Below are 21,340 nucleotides of genomic sequence, written 5' to 3'. Positions count from 1 at the left end.
GAGGCTAAGCACTCACAACTTAAAATATTTTTTTTCTCACATGCTATCATTTGCCAATCACCTTAAACCAGTATCCTCAAGCTTGCAACATTTCTTTCAAATTTGCTTGCAAGATATGGGCATTGTTAACTAGGCCAGCATTTATTTCCTGTCGCTATCTCTTCCAACAATAGGAGCGATTTCTCTTCTCATGATCTTGGAAAGGAAGAGCAAAACAAAGAGATTTAAGAACAAGCGCTAGAGGTTAGGTGATGGAAAGTTTATCCGGCAAGTTGAGAGTACAGGAAAAAAAACAGGAAGTACAGGCGATCAGAGTTCAAGTGGCCTTAGTGATTTGGTCTCCTTACTTAAGAAAGGATATACTGGCACTGGAGGGATGCAGAGGAGGTCCACGAGGTTGATTTCAGAGTTGAGAGGTTTAACTTATGAGGAGAGATTGAGTAGACGGGGTCTTTACTAATTGGAATTTAGAAGAATGTTGGGGGGGGGCTGTTCTTATAGAAACATACAATTATGAAGGGAATAGATAAGATAGAAGTACGGAGATTGTTTTTAATGGTAGGTGAAACTACAACTAGGAGGCATAGCCTCAAAATAAGAAGGAGCAAATGCAGGAGTGAGTGGAGGAGGAACTTCTTCACCAAAAGGGTTGTGAATCTGTGGAGTTCCCTGCCCAGTGAAGCAGTTGAGGCTACCTCACTGAATGTTTTTAAGGCAAAGATAGATATCATTTTGTACAGGAAAGGAATTAAGGATTATGGTGAGCGGGCGGGAAAGTGGAACTGAGTCCACGAATAGATCAGCCATGATCTTATTGAATGGCGGAGCGGGCTCGAGGGACCAGATGGCCTATTCCTGCTCCAATTTCTTATGTTATTATTAGCAAATCATTTGGTTGTAAAAGACCCTTTTGAAACACTATCACGTGAACTGCAGCGGCCCACATAAAGGTAAGAATGTTAAATATCTTCTGTGTCCGGAGTATATAAATGGAAAGGATAGTTTGTCCAGGACTTGGGTATCAGGGTAGTGGATGTCGTATGCCTTTTCTGATCCTCAAACAAGTGAGAACTATGTGGAACACACGTTATTCCAGCCCCTGCTGGTCGAGGAGGGAAGACAAACAAATAAATAAAAATATTTGTTTTTTTTTAAAATCAGATTTAAGCTGGTGCAGAAGCTCAGCAGTGCTGATTTTGGGCTAGTATCCTTGGTGCTTACTATTTAAAGTGTAGACATCAGAATTGTCCTGGGGGGGGGGGGGGGGTCCCTCTGTTTGTTTATAATTGTTGCCTTGTCCTATTTTTTGTTGGCAGAACGGTGGGATTAAAATATGCTGGAAATATAAACTGTAGAGAGAATGATTTCCATGAGAATATAGGAGGGGCATGGTAAGTAGGTTTGTGGATGATACCAAAACTGGTGGTGTAGTGGATAGCAAAGAGGGATATCCAAGATCGCAAAGAGATATAGGTCAAGTAGATCAATAGGCTGAGGAATGGCAGAAAGAATTTAATTTGGATTAATGCAATGTATTGCATTTTGGTAATATAAAAAGGGCAGGACTTCTATAATCCTCGATATTATGCAATGCCCTGAGTAGTGTTGTAGAACAGACACTTAGGGGTTCAGGTACATAATTCTTTGAATTTGCATCACAGGTAGTCAGGGTGGTGAAGAAAACATTTAGCATGCTTGCCTTCATTGCTCAGACCTTTGAGTATTGGAGTTGGGAATTCACGTCGAGGTTGTACAGAACGTAGGTGAGGTCTCTTCTGGAATATGTGTACAGTTTTGGTCTCCCTGCTATAGGAAGGATAGTATTAAACTGGGGAGGGTTCAGAAATGAATTACCAGCATGTTACTGGGAATGGAGGGTTTGAGGTACAGTATAAAAATGGGCTGGATAGGCTAGGAGCTTTTTCACTGGAGCATAGGAGTTGAGGGGTGACCTTGTAGAAGTTTATAAAATCATGAGGAGCATAAACAAGGTGAATAGCAAAGGTCTTTTCCCTAAGGTAGGCGGGTTCAAAATTAGGGGGGATATTTTTAAGGTGAGAGGAGCAAGACTTAAAAAAAGACATGAGGGGCAATTTTTTTAAACGCAGAAAATGGTTAGTGTGTGGAATGAACTGCGAGAGTCATAGAGATGTACAGCATCGAAACAGACCCTTCGGCTCAACCTGTCCATGCTTCCACCACATCCTCTGGCAGCTCATTCCATACACGTACCACCCTCTGCGTGAAAAAGTTGCCCCTTATGTCTCTTTTATATCTTTCCCCTCTCACCCTAAATCTATGCCCTCTAGTTCTGGGCTCCCCGACCCCAGGGAAAAGACTTTGTCTATTCATCTTAACGCCCTACCTTTTATCTTAGCCTGATTGGCACACCCTCCTCATTCCTGAAGAAGGGCTTATGCCCGAAACGTCGATTCTGCTGCTCCTTGGATGCTGCCTGACCTGCTGTGCTTTTCCATCTGGTCCAGATCCTGTTGTAATCTGAGGTAACCCGCTTTGCTGTCCACTACACCTCCAATTTTGCTGCCATCTGCAAACTTACTAATTGTACCTCTTATGTCGCATCCAAATCATTTATGTTATTGACAAAAAGTAGAGGGCCCAGCACCAATCCTTGTGGCACTCCACTGGTCACAGGCCTCCAGTCTGAAAAACAACTCTCCACCAGCACCCTCTGTCTTCTACCTTTGAGCCAGTTCTGTATCCAAATGGCTAGTTCTCCCTGTATTCCATGAGATCTAACCTTGCTAATCAGTCTCCCATGGGGAACCTTGTCGAACACCTTACTGAAGTCCATAAGATCACATTTACTGCTCTGCCCTCATCAATCTTCTTTATTACTTCTTCAAAAAACGCATGACATGATCTCCCATGCACAAAGCCACGTTGACTATCCCTAATCAGTTCTTGTCTTTCCAAATACATGTACATCCTGTTCCTCAGGATTCCCTCCAACAACTTGCCCACCACTGAGGTCAGGCTCACCGGTCTATAGTTCCCTAGCTTGTCCTTACCGCCCTTCTTAAACAGTGGCACCACGTTTGCCGACTTCCAGTCTTCCAGAACCTCACCTGTGAATATCGATGATACAAATATCTCAGCAAGAGGCCCAGCAATCACTTCTCTAGCTTCCCACAGAGTTCTCGGGTACACCTGATCAGGTGCTGGGCATTTATCCACCTTTAACCGTTTCAAGTCATCCAGCACTTCCTCCTCTGTAATCTGGATGTTTTGCAAGATGTCACCATCTATTTCCCTACAGTCTATATCTTCCATATCCTTTTCCACAGTAAATACTGATGCAAAATATTCATTTAGTACCTCCCCCATTTTCTGTGGCTCCACACAAAGACGACCTTGCTGATATTTGAGGGGCCCTATTCTCTCCCTAGTTATCCTTTTGTCCTTAATATATTTGTAAAAACCGTTTGGATTCTCCTTAATTCTATTTGCCAAAGCTATCTCATGTCCCCGTTATGCCCTCCTGATTTCCCTCTTAAGTATACTCCCACTTCCTTTATGGAATGAGCTGCCAGAGGAAGTGGTAGAGGCTGGTACAATTGCAACATTTAAGAGGCATTTGGATGGGAACATGAATAGGAAGGGTTTGGAGGGATATGGGCCGGGTGCTGGCAGGTGGGACTAGATTGGGTTGGGATATCTGGTCAGCATGGATGGGTTGGACCGAAGGATTGGTTTCCATGCTGTACATCTCTGTGACTCTATGTGCTTCCTCCTTTGGATGTGGGGACAGTACAATGTTTAAAAGACATTTGGATAAGTATAGGGAAGGTTTGAAGGGATATGGGCTAAATGCAGTCAGTCCGGACACGTTTAGGTTGGGAACATGGTCAGCGCGGACTGGTTGGGCCAAAGTGTCTGATTCCGTGCTGGATGACTCTAAGACTTATTATTGGTTTATCATGTTACGTGATAATAAGAATATAATTTAGAGATGCCAGTGTTGGACTGGGTTGTACAAAGTTAAAAATCACACAACACCAGGTTATAGTCCAACAGCTTGAATTAGAAAAACTAGCTTTTGGAGTGCTGCTCCTTCATCAATAAGGATATTGTACTATTTTGACACGCCCCTGTGATATGCAAATTTAAGTTGAATTTAAAGCTGTACTTTATGCCTTTATGAAGTTTGTAAAGTTGCAATAAATAAATGACACTGACAGCTATGAGACAGAAATTCAACAAAGTGTAATGTCAAAGCGACAATGCCTCAAAACTGTTATCTCAGTTGTTAAGTAATGGCTAAAAGAAGTGATAAGCTTCAAGAAACAGTGTTGCAATTGTTTGCATTGATGAATCAGATTAACATAAGAACTTGTAAAACGTAATTGTGCAGTTTTAGATTAGGGTGGTCTAACATCAAAGAGAAAACATACGATAGATTTTCTTAGTTGTTTCTGGAAGCAGATTACCAATTCTTTATAGAGAGTGTGGTGCTGGAAAAGCACAGCAGGCAGCAGCTGAGGAGCAGGAGAGTTGACGTTTCGGGCAAAAGGTCTTCGTCAGCCTTTCCTGAGGAGGGCTTTTGCCCAAAACATTGACTCTCCTGCTCCTCAGATGCTGCTTGCCGTGCTGTGCTTTTCCAGCACCATGCTCTAGACTCTCATCTCCAGCATCTGCAGTCCTCACTTTCGCCCAATTCTTTATTGAACCTACCTGCCTTTCATCTATTAATTCTAAATGGAATGGAGATCATATGGGTTCCTCAAAGGTCACATGCAGTCCTCCCACTGGATCTCCAGCAGTTTATCTGATCATTACAGAGGAACCTCGATTGTCCGAACGAGATGGGGGGGGGTACTATTTTGTTCAGATAATTGATTTTTCGGTTAATTGAGTCAATGCCTCTCCTTTGGGGCTCAGAGTTTTCTGAAGTTTCCTTTTTTCTCGCCCTGCCTACCTTGCTCCCTCTCTCTGTCTCAGGGTTTATTTCTGAGCAGACACACACTTGCATGTAAGAGACCTGCAGCATTGCTGAAGCCTCCCCCACCCCACCCCATCAGTTCAATGAGATTGACACAGCGAGCACTGGCTAAGCCCGCTCCCCATTCAGGAAACTAGGCAGCAGCACACAGCGTGTGGGCCCCCACCCCCGTGCCCCCCACCCACCGTCCACCCTCGCCTCGCTCACCCCCAAACCCATCCAAACGCGCCCCGGTCCATCTCCCAACACAATCCGACCCCCAACCCCATCCAAACCTGCCCCCTCCCACCTTCCACACCCCCCCGCCCCACTCCGGGGCAGCTGGACTGAACAACAACAGGAAGGCTGCTGCTACCTTTGGGGGTGAGTCTCCAAATAACACGCGCGCGCGCACGCACACACACACACAAAACTTATCACTGCAATTTTTTGACAAGTCCCACCTTTACCCTGTACAGGACAGTGTTGGAGAGATTATCTGGGGAAGGGGATGTTTAGGGTACACCCCTGTGTAGAATTCCAGGGAAAGTGTGGGGAGAGAGAGAGCGCGGGCAGTCAGTCATTTGGAGACAGTACCTGGGCTCCCATCGATGACCAGGACTATTCTCGGCAGCATTTTATTTTTATTTTTAATCACTGTAAACAAAAGACAGAATCAGTGTTGGAAACACTTCTTTGATGTAATGTTTGTATTGGGACCTTGAGATTTTCTTCAGATAATCTGAAATTCAGATAATTGATATTCTGTATTGTATTGCTGCTTGCGGGAGCTCCTGTTTCCACAAAGGGTGGCACAGTGTCTCAGTGAGCCTCATAGTGTCAGAGACCTGGGTTCAATTCCATCCTCTGGCAATTGTCTCTGTGGGGTTTTCACTTCTCCCTGTGTCTGAGTGAGTTTCTTCCAGGTGCTCTGGTTTCCTCCCACTGTCCAAAGATATGCAGGTTAGGTGGATTGGCCATGCTAAATAGCCCGTAGTGTCCAGGGCTGTGCAGGCTGGGTGGATTAGCCATGGGAAATGCAGGATTGCCTGGATAGAGTAGGGGGATGGGTCAGAGTGGGATGCTCTTCAGAGGGTCGGTGTGGACTTGCTGGGCCGAATGGCATTCATTTGCGCTGTTCTAATGATTCCTACATTACCACAGAGACCATACTTCATGGTTATCAAGACATTTAGTGAAACGTTCACATAAATGTAAGGTTTTTATATATTTTCATGTGGTTATTCATGGAATTAACTTTGAATTCAGGATGACTGAAAGTGCCACCTCCTAAATACTAGAAGAAATACACATTTTAACATGAACCAATCAAGAATGATTTGAGCAAGCAGTTTTAAATTAGTTGCATAGTATTTATTTCTGTATTATTTATATTTTTAGCACATTGTCTTCCTTCTCTCAAGGGTCCTCACTTTCAGACAGCTTTCTTCACCATTAATAAACCTGGCTGGCTGGCTCTGCAGTGTTTGGTAACTTAAACACACTTATTCCCTGTCCCTGGTGTTCCTGCTGGGATCTGAGAAACACCAGCAGGCTAAGGGGTCATTGGCAGATTCTTTGGTCAGGAAGCCAAATAGAAACAGTAGGCACACGAACCAAATTAAATCTCTTGGCACCTGGATAATTCCAGGCAGGCTATAGGCTGCATATCCCTGCTGCAAACTCTCTATTCTGGGCAGGTGAATGATGTTGCAGAGAGCAAGCCATTTGACCTGGATGGAAAGAACAGGTCAACACTGGGTCAACAACAAAAAACATTCTTGGTTGGTGTTCCAATTATGCAAACAATGCAGCTTTCTAAATACAAAAAAAAGGTCCATGCATACTTGACACATGTCGATTATCTTTTGATTGAAGACTGTTAGAAAATAAAGAACTTCTTGCCAACAGACAGATAAGAAATCTCAAGAAGAAGGCACAACGAGAATATCCTGAAAACAGCAGCACGCAGCTTTACAGTAATTATTTCTAAAAAAATACAGACTGCTCACCTCCCTTAAAGCAATTAGTGGAGTTCATTTTTTTTCCCTAGACAACTGCACACTTTTGACAGCGATGGCATTTTCACTTACTGAGAAACTCACTCAGGGCAGAGGGGAATTAATAACTGTGCTGATGGTCTTAAAATGCTCTGGGAAGTGGAAGTGTACTCATTCAAACTTTGGCTAAATGAACATACTTGAAAATGCTGATAAAAACAGATTACACATTTACAAGCCAATACAAAACAGAATTAAATCCATAGAAGGAAGACAGAGAGGCTTTCACACTTTGATGGGGCACGTTGTTTCTTTGGAGAACCTGCATCAAATTGTCTTGTCACCTCAGCCGTTCACTTCCTCCTTAATCATTCGAGCCACACAGCTGCAGCAGGAGTTTCCTGTAATCTCCAGAGGTGTCACCCTGGCAACAAAAGGAATCAAGAGAGGGGCCACTAATGAGAAGGAATATTCAGAGTTTTTAACACTGAACAGCAAAGTGTGACACATCAACAAAATAAAACAAAGAACTGCAGATCTGAAACACAAAACACAAGTTGCTGGAGAAACTCAGCAAGTCTGCCAGCATCCATGGAGACAAGACAGAGTTAACATTGAGCTCTTCGTAGTGTTAAAAATCACACAACACCAGGTTATAGTTCAACAGGTTTATATGGAAGTACTGGCTTTCAGATTGTTGCTCCATCATCAGGTTGCTGTGGTGCAGGATCATAAGACACAGAATTTTAATCTTTTACTATAAATTCTGTGTCTTATGACCCTGCTCCACAGTACCTGATGAAGGAGCAATGCTCTGAAAGCTAGCGCTTCCAAATAAACCTGTTGGACTATAACCTGGTGTTGCGGGATTTTTAACTTTGTCCACCCAGCACCTCCACATTTTCTTAGTGTGACATGTCATCCCCCTACTGTATCTGCATTTAAGACTTGAAGGTGCCGTTGTTGGACTGGGATGGGCAAATTCAAAAATCACATGAGACCAGGTTACAGACCAACAGGTTTATTTGAAACCGCAAGCACCTGTTAGACAATAACCTGGTGTCATGTAATTTTTGACTGTATTTAAGGTGTGACAGGAGACTGTCCGAGGACATGCAGGTCCTGGGCCTCCTCCACCGCCGCTCCCTCACCACCCGACTCCTGGAGGAAGAACACCTCATCTTCCGCCTCGGAACACTTCAACCCCATGGCATCAATGTGGATTTCACCAAGTTTCCTCATTTCCCCTTCCCCCACCTCACCCCAGCTCCAACCTTCCAGCTCAGCACTGCCCTCATGACCTGTCCTACCTGCCTATCTTCCTTCCCACCTATCCACTCCACCCTCCTCTCTGACCTATCACCTTCATCCCCACCCCCATTCACCCATTGTACTCTTTGCTACCTTCCCCCACCCTTCTCTCTGACCGATCATTTTCATCCCTACCCCCATTAACCTACTGTACTCTATGCTACTTTCTCCCCACTCCCACCCCCCTCTCATTTATCTCTCCACTCTGCAGGCACCCTGCCTGCTTTTGCCCGAAATGTCGATTTTCCTGCTCCTTGGATGTTGCCTGACCTGCTGTACTTTTCCAGCACCACTCTAATCTAGACTCAGGAGACTGTTCCATCTGATCATTGCTGGTTTATATTGAACAGAAGCCTTGGAATTAATCCAATGGTGAGCTGGGTGTTATTGTGTCAGGTGGGATCCCCAATCTCTGCAAAGCTAGAAGAATCCAGCGGAGGGAGTGTTAAATGAAGGACCAAGTCAAGAAGCCATTTAGCTAGCTCCATGAGTCTCTCAATTCAGTGAGACAATGATCCAGAGCAATTAGCCTCGGTTCCTGATTAGACCAGACTTGTCTGTTGTCGGATGGAGGTCCACATGTGAACCGTGCACAAGGACAGGCTGAAATATTGACTGGTGAAGGGCTTTTGCCCGAAACGTCGATTTCGCTGCTCGTTGGATGCTGCCTGAACTGCTGTGCTCTTCCAGCACCACTAATCCAGTATCTGAAATATTGACTGACCAACACTGACCAAGCCTCCAGCACTCTCCAAAGCTCCTGTATTATTTCCAGGGAAATCTTCTGCAGAGCAGAGATTTCAGAATGCTGTGGGACAGTGGGTCCATTCACAGGACTCAGTGGAAGTCAGCATGCAAGTATAGCAAATAATTCAGAAGGCAAACAGAATGTCAGCCTTTATTGCACAGAGGATGAAGTATAGAAATGCATAGGCCTTGCTCCAAGTGTACATTGATGAGACCATACCCTGGAGGTCCGTGTCCAGTTTTGGTCACCTCAAAGAAGGGATGCATTTGCATTGGAAGCTGTTGAGAGAGTGTTTACAAGGCCAATTTCTTGGATGAGGGATTTGTTTAATCAGGAGATATTCAGCAGGTTGGGTCTGAATGTATTAGTTGCCATAACCACTGCAAACAATAGAATGTTCCACATTCTAACAACTGAGTACAGAAGATTCTTTAAATCCCCTATTGGATTTATTAGTGACGGATTGTCTTTTGCTTTGCAAAATTTAGCAGCAGATGCATGGGAACATCTCCCCTTCTGAAGTTGACACCATTGTGATATATCGTGATATGGAGATGAAGGTGTGAACAAAGTCAGAAGTCACACGACACCAGGTTATTGTCCAACAAGTTTACTTAAAATCATAAGCTTCGGAGCATGCCCTTTCATCAGGTGAAGTCACAAAGGAGCAACACTCCAAAAACTTGGGATTTAAAATAAACCTGTTGGGACTATAACCTAGTGTCGTGTGACTTCTGACTTTAGAAGTCTATCACCATTCCTTCATTGTCGCTGGGTCAAAACCCTTAAATGTTCTCCCTAACAATCTTATCACTGTCTCTGCACCACATAGAGTCACAGAGATGTACAGCATGGAAACTGACCCTTCAGCCTACAGTGGTGCAAGGAGGAGAATCACTACCTCACTGTCTCAAAGTTTAGTTGTAGGTGGGCAATATTGCTGGCCAGCCAGCAAAGCAAACGTCCCACAAATTAACAATTGATAGATCTACCCTATTTAACCCCAGTATAATGTAAGTTAAACTACGTCAAGGTTATCCATTAGCAGTCTTTCTTTCTCCAAAAAGGTGCTGGCTGTTGCTGGGCTATAGTTCCACAGGCACATCGATATTCCTATACCTCACTGACAGGCCCATCCTTTATGTGCTTGCCTGCTCCTTATTGGGAATAGTAAATGGAATTGAGGCAGCTTCCTGCCCTTCACTGAGCCAACACGAGAACCGTCCAGGTCACTTACACTATTTGTGTATACATCTGTGTATCTTTTTGAGAGAGTTATGAGCCGGTTTCTGGCTTCATTTTTCTCATCCAATCTGGGATCAGCTCGTTAAGTCAACACAAATTAGCGACCATCTTCTATGCCGTGGGTAAAGTGTGAACAAAAGCTGCAAGCACAATGAACAGAAGCAGAGGAACTACCTCTTGCACATCCAGCACGTGTTCATGATAAAATGTGGAAGTGGCATAGTTACCGCTATGAAGGAGTACAGCGACTGTCCATACATCTTCTTGAACTCGGCCCGGATGTCCAACATATCAACCTCACAACGAGACACCATGATGCGAATCAGTGTTTTGTCATCTGTCCCCAAACCCTAAATGGGAAAGAGGGAAAACACACATACCAATAGGTGAGATACAAGGAACATTACTTGCCTAATTCTGCCTTCCTAAAGGCCTACCATCAGTTTGTATTCCAAAAATCTGGCTCCTTCAATCCCACAGGAGAAAGTGAGGACTGCAGATGCTGGAGATCAGAATCAAAACGTGCGGTGCTGGTAAAGCACAGCTGGTCAGGCAGCATCTGAGGAGCAGGAGAGTAAAAGTCTCACGCGTGAAGACCTTATGCCCGAAACATCGATTCTCCTGCTCCTCGGATGCTACCTGACCGGCTGTGCTTTGCCAGCACCACACTGACTCTGATCTGTTTCATTCCCATCAGAATTATTCCATGTTCCTCCATTTCTTAGCTTTAATGGTATGACAGTCGTGGCTGGAGTAGGCAGGGGTGTACTGCTCAAATTGATGATTCTTTTTAAAAGCAAATGGCAAAGATTTTTAATATCTTTATTCAAAACATCAACCATAGCACATCAATTGAAATTTCAATGCCACTGCAATTACAGGGCCACATGACTAATGGATGGATTGTTGTCAAAGAGCATATTTTTTTCAATGGGCTGAGATGGGATCTCAAGAGGATATTGGTCTTGATCATACTGAATAGCAGAGCAGACTCAAGGGGCTGAACCACCCACTCAGCCTCCTGGATCCTGTTCAGAGTACTGACTGTACTCAACACAAGAAGATAATGTCCAATGTAGAGAGGATTCCACATTTGAAGAGCTCTTATTTAAGTTACAAAGTGATCAGACAAGACCAATCTTAAGAGAACAATCAGAAAACTAGACTGACAATGAGTAATAGCAATACACTACCCAAACTCTATTGAGGAGACAGAAGCAGAGCTGGAACAAAAACCTTTTGTTGTTATTTTTAAATATTGTACCAAAACCTGTGATTTGCTCTCAATATTTTCTTTATCAAATTCCATAAAGTTCTAATTACAAACTAATTCGCTCTGAATCACTGGCACAAAACACGCAAGGGAGAGGAAAATGTAATATTCATTCTCAGGGGAATAAAAACTGGGTGCATACAGAAAAAAATATCTTCACCTTAAATATTCCAACATGATTTTCTCACCCTTCCCTCTTCCTGCGGCCACCGTGAAAACCTGAGTTGTTTATCTTCTAGCATTAGTTCCGACAGATGATTTCCACTCAAAATATTAACTCATTTTTTTGCACATTGCAATCACTCAAGTAAATTGGGCACAAAACTCTTTCTATTGCTCGGTCACTAACTCAGGAGGGAATTTCAAAATTTGGAACCTAGTTGGCTTGACTTCCGCTGGTGACACAAAATGAATGGGAGCAATATAATTGGTCTGGGTTAGGGGAATATAGGGTTTCCAGACTTCTGAATTTCAAATGGGAGTTAAGAAACTGCATAAAAATAAATTGTTCGGTGATACAGATCCTGAGTGTCACAAAACAAAAGCATCCATTTTGTCAAAGCTTTATCAGCTTGCCCTCCTCAAAACATTGTCCTGATGTGGGCAACACAAGGAGCTTCAAGATGGCATTGATAGACTAGGCAGCGACCTGGCTCCTCAGCCCAGGACATGTCAATCCTTCCACATTCTCTTCACCCTTTTCTTCCTCCAAGACTTGAAAGTGTTTTTCTTCTAATAAAGAAAACTTAACTTGGAGAGGCGAAGAGCTGGAGCAGAGCAGCTGAAAATCAGAGTGGAGCGGGCAGGAGCGTGGAGTGGAGTGGGCTGGAACGTGGAGCGGAGTGGGCTGGAACGTGGAGCAGCGCGGGCTGCAACGTGGATGGTTATTTGACTGGGGTTCTGTGCAGGCAGTCAGCGGCTTTACAGTGTGGGAGCCCCTGAGCTGAGCTACTGCAATGTAATGTTTATCTGCAAGCTGTTTATCTGGCTGTAATATTTATCCTTTTAACCATGTCTTATTTCTAATTTATTCTATGAATCACTGCAAGGTAATGCAACTTATTGTAATACAGTCATAGAGATGTACAGCACGGAAACAGACCCTTCGGTCCAACTCATCCATGCCGACCAGATATCCTAAACTAACCTAATCCCATTTGCCAGCATTTGGCCCATATCCCTCTATACCCTTCCTGTTCATCTACCTATCCAGATGCCTTTTAAATGTTGTAATTGTATCAGCCTTCACCACTTCCTCTGGCAGCTAATTCCATACATACACACCACCCTCTGTGTGAAAATGTTGCCCCTGAGGTCTTTCTTATATTTTTACCCTCTCACCCTGAACCTGTGCCCTCTAATTCTGGACTCCCCCGTCCCAGGGAAAAGACCTTGTCTATTTACCCTATCCATGCCTCTCATGATTTTATAAACCTCTATAAGGTCACCCCTCAGCCTCTGACGCTCCAGGGAAAATAATCCCAGCCTATTCAGCCTCTCTCTATAGCTCAAACCCTCCAACCCTGGCAACATCCTTGTAAGTCTTTTCTCAACCCTTTCAAGTTTCACAAAATCCTTCCAGTAGGAGGGAGACCAGAATTGTATGCAGTATTCCAAGTGGCCTAACCAATGTCCTGTACAGCTGCAACATGACCTCCCAACTCTTACACTCAATACTCTGACCAATCTTCTTTATTCTTGTTTTGTATCTAAGATTTGTACCCAAGATGATGCTACGAGAGGAGACATTTTCTATTCAACACAGTTCTCATCTCAAAAAATGCACCATTTTTTGATTGATTAGATTCCCTATAGTGTGGAAACAGGCCCTTCGGCCCAACCAGTCCACACCGACCGTCGGAAGAGTAACCCACCCAGACCCATTTCCCTCTGACTAATGCACCTAACACTACGGGCAATTTAGCATGGCCAATTCACCTGACCTGCACATCTTTGGACTGTGGGAGGAAACTGGAGCACCCGGAGGAAACACACTAAGACACGGGGAGAATGTGCAAACTCCACACAGACAGTCACCCCGAGGCTGGAATTGAACCTGGGAACCTGGTGCTGTGAGGCAGCAGTACTAACCACTGAGCCACCGTGCCACCCTAATCTTTTGAAAGATATTTGTTTACCCCCTGGCTTTCTAGATCTTTCGTCATCCTAACTTCAAGAACCCTTGGCCCAAGCACCCTTCTCTGGTTGTAAGGGTAGACCATCACTCTGCTTTGCAGACCTTGTCGCATCCATGTTGAAACTGGTTGTAAGACGTGCTAAAGCAGAGAAACTTGGCAGCTACTTTATCTCTGTTCCTTCTTGTGTAGCAAGGCAGACAGCTTCTGCTCTGCACAGGAGGTCAGCAGCCTAACACAGCTTCAGTGCTGATCACAGTAAGGTTCACACACTCCTCCACCACCATGAGACCACAATTCGAATTAAGCAAGTTTTGCGAAGATTTGTAGCACAGGTTGAGCTTCTGGATGTAGGTTTGCTCACCGAGCTGGAAGGTTCGTTTTCAGACATTACATCACCGTACTAGATAACATCATCAGTGAGCGTCCCGACGAAGTGGGAAGCGGGTGGTGTAGCCCACTTTTTATTTATGTGGTTAGGTTTCCTTGGATTAGTGATGGAATTTCCTGCGGTGATGTGATTTCCTGTTCTTTTTCTCATGGGGAATCCCAATCAATGTATTTGTTGATAGAGTTCTGGTTGGAATGACATGCTTCTAGGAATTCTTGTGTATGTCTCTGTTTGGCTTGATTGATGTGGTGTCCCAGTCAAAGTGGTGTCCTTCCTCATCTGTATGTAAGGATACTAGTGAGAGTGAGTCATGTCTTTTTGTGGCTCGTTGATGTTCATGGGCAATTGGACAAATGGGCAGAAAACTAGCCATCAGGATACATGAACATCAACAAGCCACAAAAAAGACAAGATCCATTCTCACTACTATCTTTACATAGAGATGAGGAAGGACACCATTTCGACTGGGACAGCACATCCATCCTAGGACAAGCCAAACAGAGACACGCACAAGAATTCCTAGAACCATGGCATTCCAACCGGAACTCTATCAACAAACACATTGACTTGAATCCCATTTACCACCCCCTGAGAAAAAGACCCAGAAATGACATCACTTCAGGAAATGACATCACCAACCCAAGGAAACCTAAACACATAAATAAAAAGCAGGCCATACTACAAGTGCTTCATCTGGAGGTTCACTGATGATGTTACCTGGTATAGTAAAATGTCTAAAACCAAACCTTCCAGCTCAGCGAGCAAACCTACATTCAAAATAAGCAATGTGGTCCACCATTAAAACAGACTGAGACAACTGGTACAATTCACCATATCAAACCCCAGCTAGATTCAGCACAGAATTACCAGGAAAATTGCACCAACCCCCTCCACATTGCTGATGAAGGGCTTATATCCGAAACATCAACTCTCCTGCTCCTCAGATGCTGCCTGACCTGCTGTAATTTTCCAGCGCCACACGTTTTGACTCTGTCACTCCAGCATCTGCAGTTCTCACTTTCTCCTTAAAGAGAGCTCTGTCAACTTTGGAGAGGAAGGGTGAAAGAACAACACTCTAATACAGCAAACAGCTTTAGAAGGGAGAATCAGTTGTATCAGCCCAGGAGGGAGCAAGCAAGGAGTATTGTTCGGGTATAAACAGGAGCTGATCTAGCAAAGCAAGCTACGTAATGACATTAAGCCTTACCTTCATTGACTTGTAGAGTCTTTCAGCATAAAAGGCCGGGGTATTTCTCAGACATTTCACTGTGAAATGGACATTAGTAGTATGTTAGTCTTTGTCAATACATAGATCAATCCAGTGGTACAACACACACACACACACACACACAAATCGAATGAAGGAACCAAAGACTCTCAGCAGCAAAAGTGAATGATCTTGTCCACAATATCAACCATTGATGGCAATACAACAAGGGACAGGAGTTGGCCAATCAGCCCTTTGCACCTGCTGTACTATTTAATCGGATCATAGCTGATCAATTCTGTATTTCTACCTAAATGACTTTTATCCCTTTTTTAAATACGAATCTATCGCTGCCTTAAAAAGTATTTACCAACTCTGCTTCCCAGCACCTTTTCAGGAAGAGTGTTATAAAAGGCACACAACACTCAAAATAAAAGTCACCTAAACCTATGTTTCAAATGGGCAATTGCTGATTTTTTAGTTTAAAAAGAGTGAACTCCTAGGTCTAAATTCTCTGAAAAGCACTTTCCATTTCTTTCCTGCCAACGCCCATTATAATCTTAAATGCTTCAGTCAATGCAATGCCCAGCTCTAGAATCACAGAATCCCTGCTGTGTGGAAGCAGATCGTTCGGCCCATCGACTCCACACTGATTCTCTGAACAGCATCCTGCTCAGATCTGCTCCCAACCCCCACCTCTCTCCCTGTAACCTTGCATTTCCCATGGCTAATCCACCTAGCCTACATCTCCGTGAACACAATGGGCAATTTAGCATGACCAATTCACCCTAGCCTGCACATCTTCGGACCGTGGAAGGAAACTGTAGCACCCAGAGGAAACCCACGCAGACACGGGGAGAATGTGCAAACTCCACACAGATAGTCACCTAAGGGTGGAATCAAACCCTGGGTCCCTGGCACTGTGAGGCAGCAGTGCTAACCACTGAGCCACCGTGCCACCCTCTAAAAGAGGTACAGACTGAAAAAATACAGAGGTCATATATTCAGACAAAAAGTGTGGAGAATTCTTGAACAAATTCTACATCGATTGGCAAGCTCCACAAGCACTTTGAGAGAAAACTGAACCCTTGGTCAGTACGGAGGGGATTCAACTGGTGCTTGAGAACTGGAAACTGTAGCATATCGTAGTGCTGCACTCAGGGTCCTACAGTCATACCCCACGATTTCTCGCATATACTCTTGTTACCAGTCTCAACCTGGCAAGAGCTCTTTATGCTAATCAAGGTAAACCTCACAGTGCACTTTGTTGGGTAAGATTTTCTTTTCTATCAGCACCGTGGATTTAGCCAGACCAGCTCACCATCATAGATTAGATTAGATTAGATTAGATTACTTACAGTGTGGAAACAGGCCCTTCGGCCCAACAAGTCCACACCGCCCCGCCGAAGCACAACCCACCCATACCCCTACAGTTACCCCTTACCTAACACTACGGGCAATTTAGCATGGCCAATTCACCTGACCTGCACATCTTTGTGACTGTGGGAGGAAACCGGAGCACCCGGAGGAAACCCACGCAGACACGGGGAGGATGTGCAAACTCCACACAGTCAGTCGCCTGAGGCGGGAATTGAACCCGGGTCTCTGGCGCTGTGGAGGCAGCAGTGCTAACCACTGTGCCACCGTGCCGCCCACCAAGGGCTTCTTCCGAGGGCTATTACAGATGGGCAATAAACGCACGTTGCCCACATCTCATGGAGGGATCAAATAAAAGCTACGCCTACAAAAAGATTTACCAGACTCCCGATTTACAGATTCCTTCACTGTCCCCCAGCTTTACATCCTTGTGTGGGTAACTCAGTTCTACTGTAGCTGCCCCTAGCTTTCCCTTGCATTGATAAAGCCTTTAGCCTTCATACTCCTACACCCTGATATCCTCTCTCAAGATCTTGCTGATTCACTAGGTATCTCCCCAACTGCAAAGGTCTCCTTTTCAGATGCACATTCAGCCTCCTCCTCCCTCCCCTTTCTCCATACTCCTGTTTGCGCAAGTTCCATAATCTGGACCCATTTGCCAACATTTGGCCCTTTAAGCTGTTCCTATTCATATATCCATCCAGTTGCCTTTTAAATTTTGTTATTGTACCAGCCGCCACCACTTCCTCTGGCAGCACATTTCATATATGCACTACCCTCTGTGTGAAAAAGTAGCCACAGAGGTCCCTTTTAAATTTTCCCCCTCTCACCCTAAAAAGGGTTACACCCGAAACAGTGACTTCTGCACTTCCTGAAGCTGCCTGGCTTGCTGTGTTCTTCCAGCCTCCTGCCTGTCTACCATAGAGCGTTCTGCCTGGGTCAAATGTGAGAGCTCAAGATGCAGCAACTATCCTGATTAGGAACACAACATTCTGACTCTAAGTGTATGCATTTAAACCCCACCTCGGTAGTGCCACTGGTCTAAAGCAAACGCCACGATGTGGGAAAACAGAAACACCCAAAAACAAAAACAAATCCACTGCTGATTACTACATTGCTGTTCAGGGCATCTTGCAGTGCACAGATTGGCAGACACCTTTCCATTGTCAATAATAAACACAATTTGAAAAGTACCCACTGGCTATAGAACACTTAGAGACACCTTGAGGTTGTGAAGGATGCTATATAAATGCAATATTTTATTTTATGAAGAAGGGTGGACGTCAGTAGGGCAGAGTCAGGAAAAAGAGCAGTTAAAATAAAACTAATATGCCAAGGATAATCTAAAGTAAAACATCCCGGGTATCTAGTAATTCAATACAGTCAGTAAAGCAGCTGTATTTTGATGGGAGTTTAATGGGTTTCTGCACACAAGAGCTGCCAGAAACTTCCGATTGGTTCAAAATAGTGTAGTTTTAGGGCATACCACTAGATGGTGCAATTTGCCTGGTCAGGGAATACTGTGTTAAAGGGGAGCAGAATAGACAGAAGAATACTGGGTTCAGCACCACAGACAATTCCGTTACCCCAATATAAAATTAGTTTCATTCTGTCCACTTCCTTAAGCTGCTTGCTACAGTGAGTACATGGAGTTACATGGGACATACAGTACACAAACTGGCCATTTGGCCCAAATGATCCTTCTAGGACTAACTGTAAGCTTATTCCGACTAAAATCACTGCTTCAAAATCCCTCTGGTCCCTTCTCTTTCATCCAGCCACCACTTCAAAATCAATGCTGGCTGCTCTGGCTCCACCCTCTGTGCGAAGTAGGGCTCCTCATCGGCAAGTCAAGAGTGAGATAAACTGAAAACAGTAACTGAACGAAGCAGAACTCTGACAGAAAAGCTAAAATGTCACAGGCCTCCTGTCATATTCCAAGATATGGCAATACATGCCGACAACAAATGACTGTACATTTCAAACATTCTGCTCTGATGAAGCATCATCTAGACTCAAAATGTTGGCCTGCCCTCTCTCCACGGATGCTGCCTGACCTGCTGTCATCTCCAGCATTTTTTGTTTTCAGTACACATTCCAAACCTTACACTAGATTAGAAATTAGGACTGCCAAGTACCAGTGGTAGTGTCATTTCACAAACACTTCATGTCAAAGTCCTTCCCCTGCTGGTATAACAGAGCGGCTAATTTATTGCTAGATAACAGTGTGTTTAATTCATGCATGCAAACACTGACAACAATCTTTAGCTCTTTCAGGAGACTGTTGGCTCAGACAACTTGGTTTACAAATACTCAGATGCAATCTGTCCAGTGAAATCAAGGGCCAAGGACTCGGGCACAGATCAGAGACTCAGAATATAAAACACAAGCAGCTCAAAGGATGAAGACCAAATCAGAAAAGCTACCTGGAATGGAATTATTAAAACACCACACAACAGGGGAAGACAAACAGTGGGAAATCTGCGAGAAAACACTGGTTTTCAGCAGAGAGTAAGAGGGATGGACTTTCATGTGACAATATGTCTGTAACTCAGGTAATTCAGCTGGGGCAGTAGAGTTCTACAGTTGTGTTGGCAGAGAGTTTTGCCCAAGGCACACTCATTGTATTTCATTGATAAGTTACTGCCCACGTGCTATATGTGGGAAATACCATTTCATTGGGAGAAATCACCCTTTCCAGCTGCCTGCTGTGTGCACTCACTCGGACGGACACACTTACACATACAATGAAGACATGCACAAAAACCAACACCAACCTTTGCTGCACTAATCCACACACTGAGAATCCGGAAAGCATCAAAGAATGAAATACACGAGGGAAAAAACATTACCTGTGTATCGATACATAACATTTCTCTGCTCTCTCCTTAACTTTCCCCTCCCTTATCCAGAAAACTTATTTCTCCAATCCATACCGTCCATTTTAAAATCCAGATTATGGAGTCCTGAAGAGGGGCTCATGCCCGAAATGTCAATTCTCCTGCTCCTTGGATGCTGCCTGACCTGCTGCGCTTTTCCAGCAGCACATTTTCAGCTCTGATCTCCAGCATCTGCAGTCCTCACTTTCCCCTATGGAGTCTTTGTCACCCTTTTCAAAAATAGAAGCCACTCCCACCTCATACTTTTGCTAGAATCTCTCTTATGAATGAAATGGAACATTTCTGACTGTGTTTCTACATGTGGCAGCTTGAATCAGAGACAGGGCCTCACCTCTGAACCTCAGGGTTTCAAGGACATGAACCTATTAGCCAGGTTTACCTTCAGTGCAACACTAAGAGAATGCTGCCTGGTCAGCGGTGTTTGTCATTTCAACGAGTCCTAGGTTGCTATTTCAAAGAGAGCTGGGAATGTATCTTGGAGACCTAGTAATAGCAAGAGGTCATGTAGTCCCTCAAGCTGTTGTGTCTTTCTGAGAGATCACAGCTGATCTGTCATCTAAGTCCATGTACCTCAGTCAATATTTATACCTTGCCAACTCCACTCATAACAGATCACTCAGTCATTAATCAGTCCTTATTGGGTGACCTTGCGATGTACAAACTGACTGCCGTAATTGCCTATATAATTTGATAAATAATTCCTGGGCAGTGTAGAGGGCACTGAGATATCCCTCTAACATGGAAAGCATTGTATCTTCTTTCAGATGCTTGCACTATTAGTGGCTGCACTCAGGAAGCTCTGACAGATCAATTGCAAAGTTCCACCTCACTCCTTCAACATTACTGTAACAGTTTCCACATACTGATGCATCATTTCCTTTTGTGTTAGACTTTGGGAAAAAGCAGCTGGACAAAACACAGCATTCTGCAATTAAGCCCTTTTGTCCTCCCAAATTAAAATGGCAACATTTCCAAACTCTGAAAAGATACAGTTAAAACCTATAATGACATAATCCAGTTGTTGAAGATCTTCCTTCTTTACTTAACCAACCTGATTAAATTGTAAGAGTTTATCAAGAGAATATAGTGCTCTGTTAGTGTGGCAATATTTGTATTCGTAACAATATTATCAGAGGTAAACTCACCTACTGCCAACATGCCTCGCTCCAGGTTCCCAGACATCTCCCGGCTGATGGTCTTTTCAATATCATATTTACAAACCTGTCGATACTCCTCAAACACTGAAATTAAAAATGCAGAGCTTTTAACCTTAAAATGTTTTGGTATTCTATTTCTAGAAATCAATAGATTTTCATAACTAAGATGATACATAACCTAAAATCCAAAAGATTCTGGGAGAATTTTATTTTATTTGTTTTTGGGCCATGGGTATTGCTGATTGGGCCAACATTTATTACCCATCCCTAATTGCCCTAGACAAGATGCTGGTGGGCTGCACTTCAATGCCCTTAGGGAGCGAATTCCAGGATTTTAACCCAGCAACACTGAAGGAAAGGCGATGTATTTTCAAGTCAGAATGGTGAGTAACGTGGAGGAGAACTTGCAGGTGATGGTGTTCCCATGTATCTGTTTCCATTGTCCTTTTAAGTGACATAGTTTGTGGCTTTGGAAGGTATTGTTGGGGGAATCTTGGTGAGTTACAGCAGTGAATTTTGTCGATGGTACACATTACTTCTGCTGTATATTGCATTTACAAGATACACTGCAGCATATACATTAGGTGACAGTCAGTCCTGACCAGAGGTGTGTTGATCATTTACTCCTATACACACATACACACGGACACACAT

General features: G+C 44.0%; 1 protein-coding gene across 2 annotated transcripts in view; it reads right to left on the bottom strand.

Annotated features, from left to right (window-relative positions):
- Nucleotides 1-6,294: 6,294 nt before the first annotated feature.
- LOC140484706 (annexin A4-like) overlaps nucleotides 6,295-21,340 on the bottom strand; it is an 81,749-nt gene continuing 66,703 nt past the window's right edge. For both annotated transcript variants that reach the window (XM_072583428.1, XM_072583429.1), the window contains 4 exons: nucleotides 20,675-20,770; nucleotides 15,253-15,311; nucleotides 10,474-10,596; nucleotides 6,295-7,366 (listed from right to left, as the gene is read on the bottom strand). In XM_072583428.1, coding sequence (XP_072439529.1) covers nucleotides 7,307-7,366; nucleotides 10,474-10,596; nucleotides 15,253-15,311; nucleotides 20,675-20,770 — 338 coding nt within the window. In that variant the 3' untranslated portion in view covers nucleotides 6,295-7,306. The remainder of the gene's footprint in view (nucleotides 7,367-10,473; nucleotides 10,597-15,252; nucleotides 15,312-20,674; nucleotides 20,771-21,340) is intronic.

This window comes from Chiloscyllium punctatum, chromosome 13 (genome assembly GCF_047496795.1).
Source record: "Chiloscyllium punctatum isolate Juve2018m chromosome 13, sChiPun1.3, whole genome shotgun sequence".
Lineage (NCBI taxonomy): Eukaryota > Metazoa > Chordata > Chondrichthyes > Orectolobiformes > Hemiscylliidae > Chiloscyllium > Chiloscyllium punctatum.
Note: the sequence above shows the minus strand (reverse complement) of the source record. Positions and strands in the feature narration are given on the sequence as shown.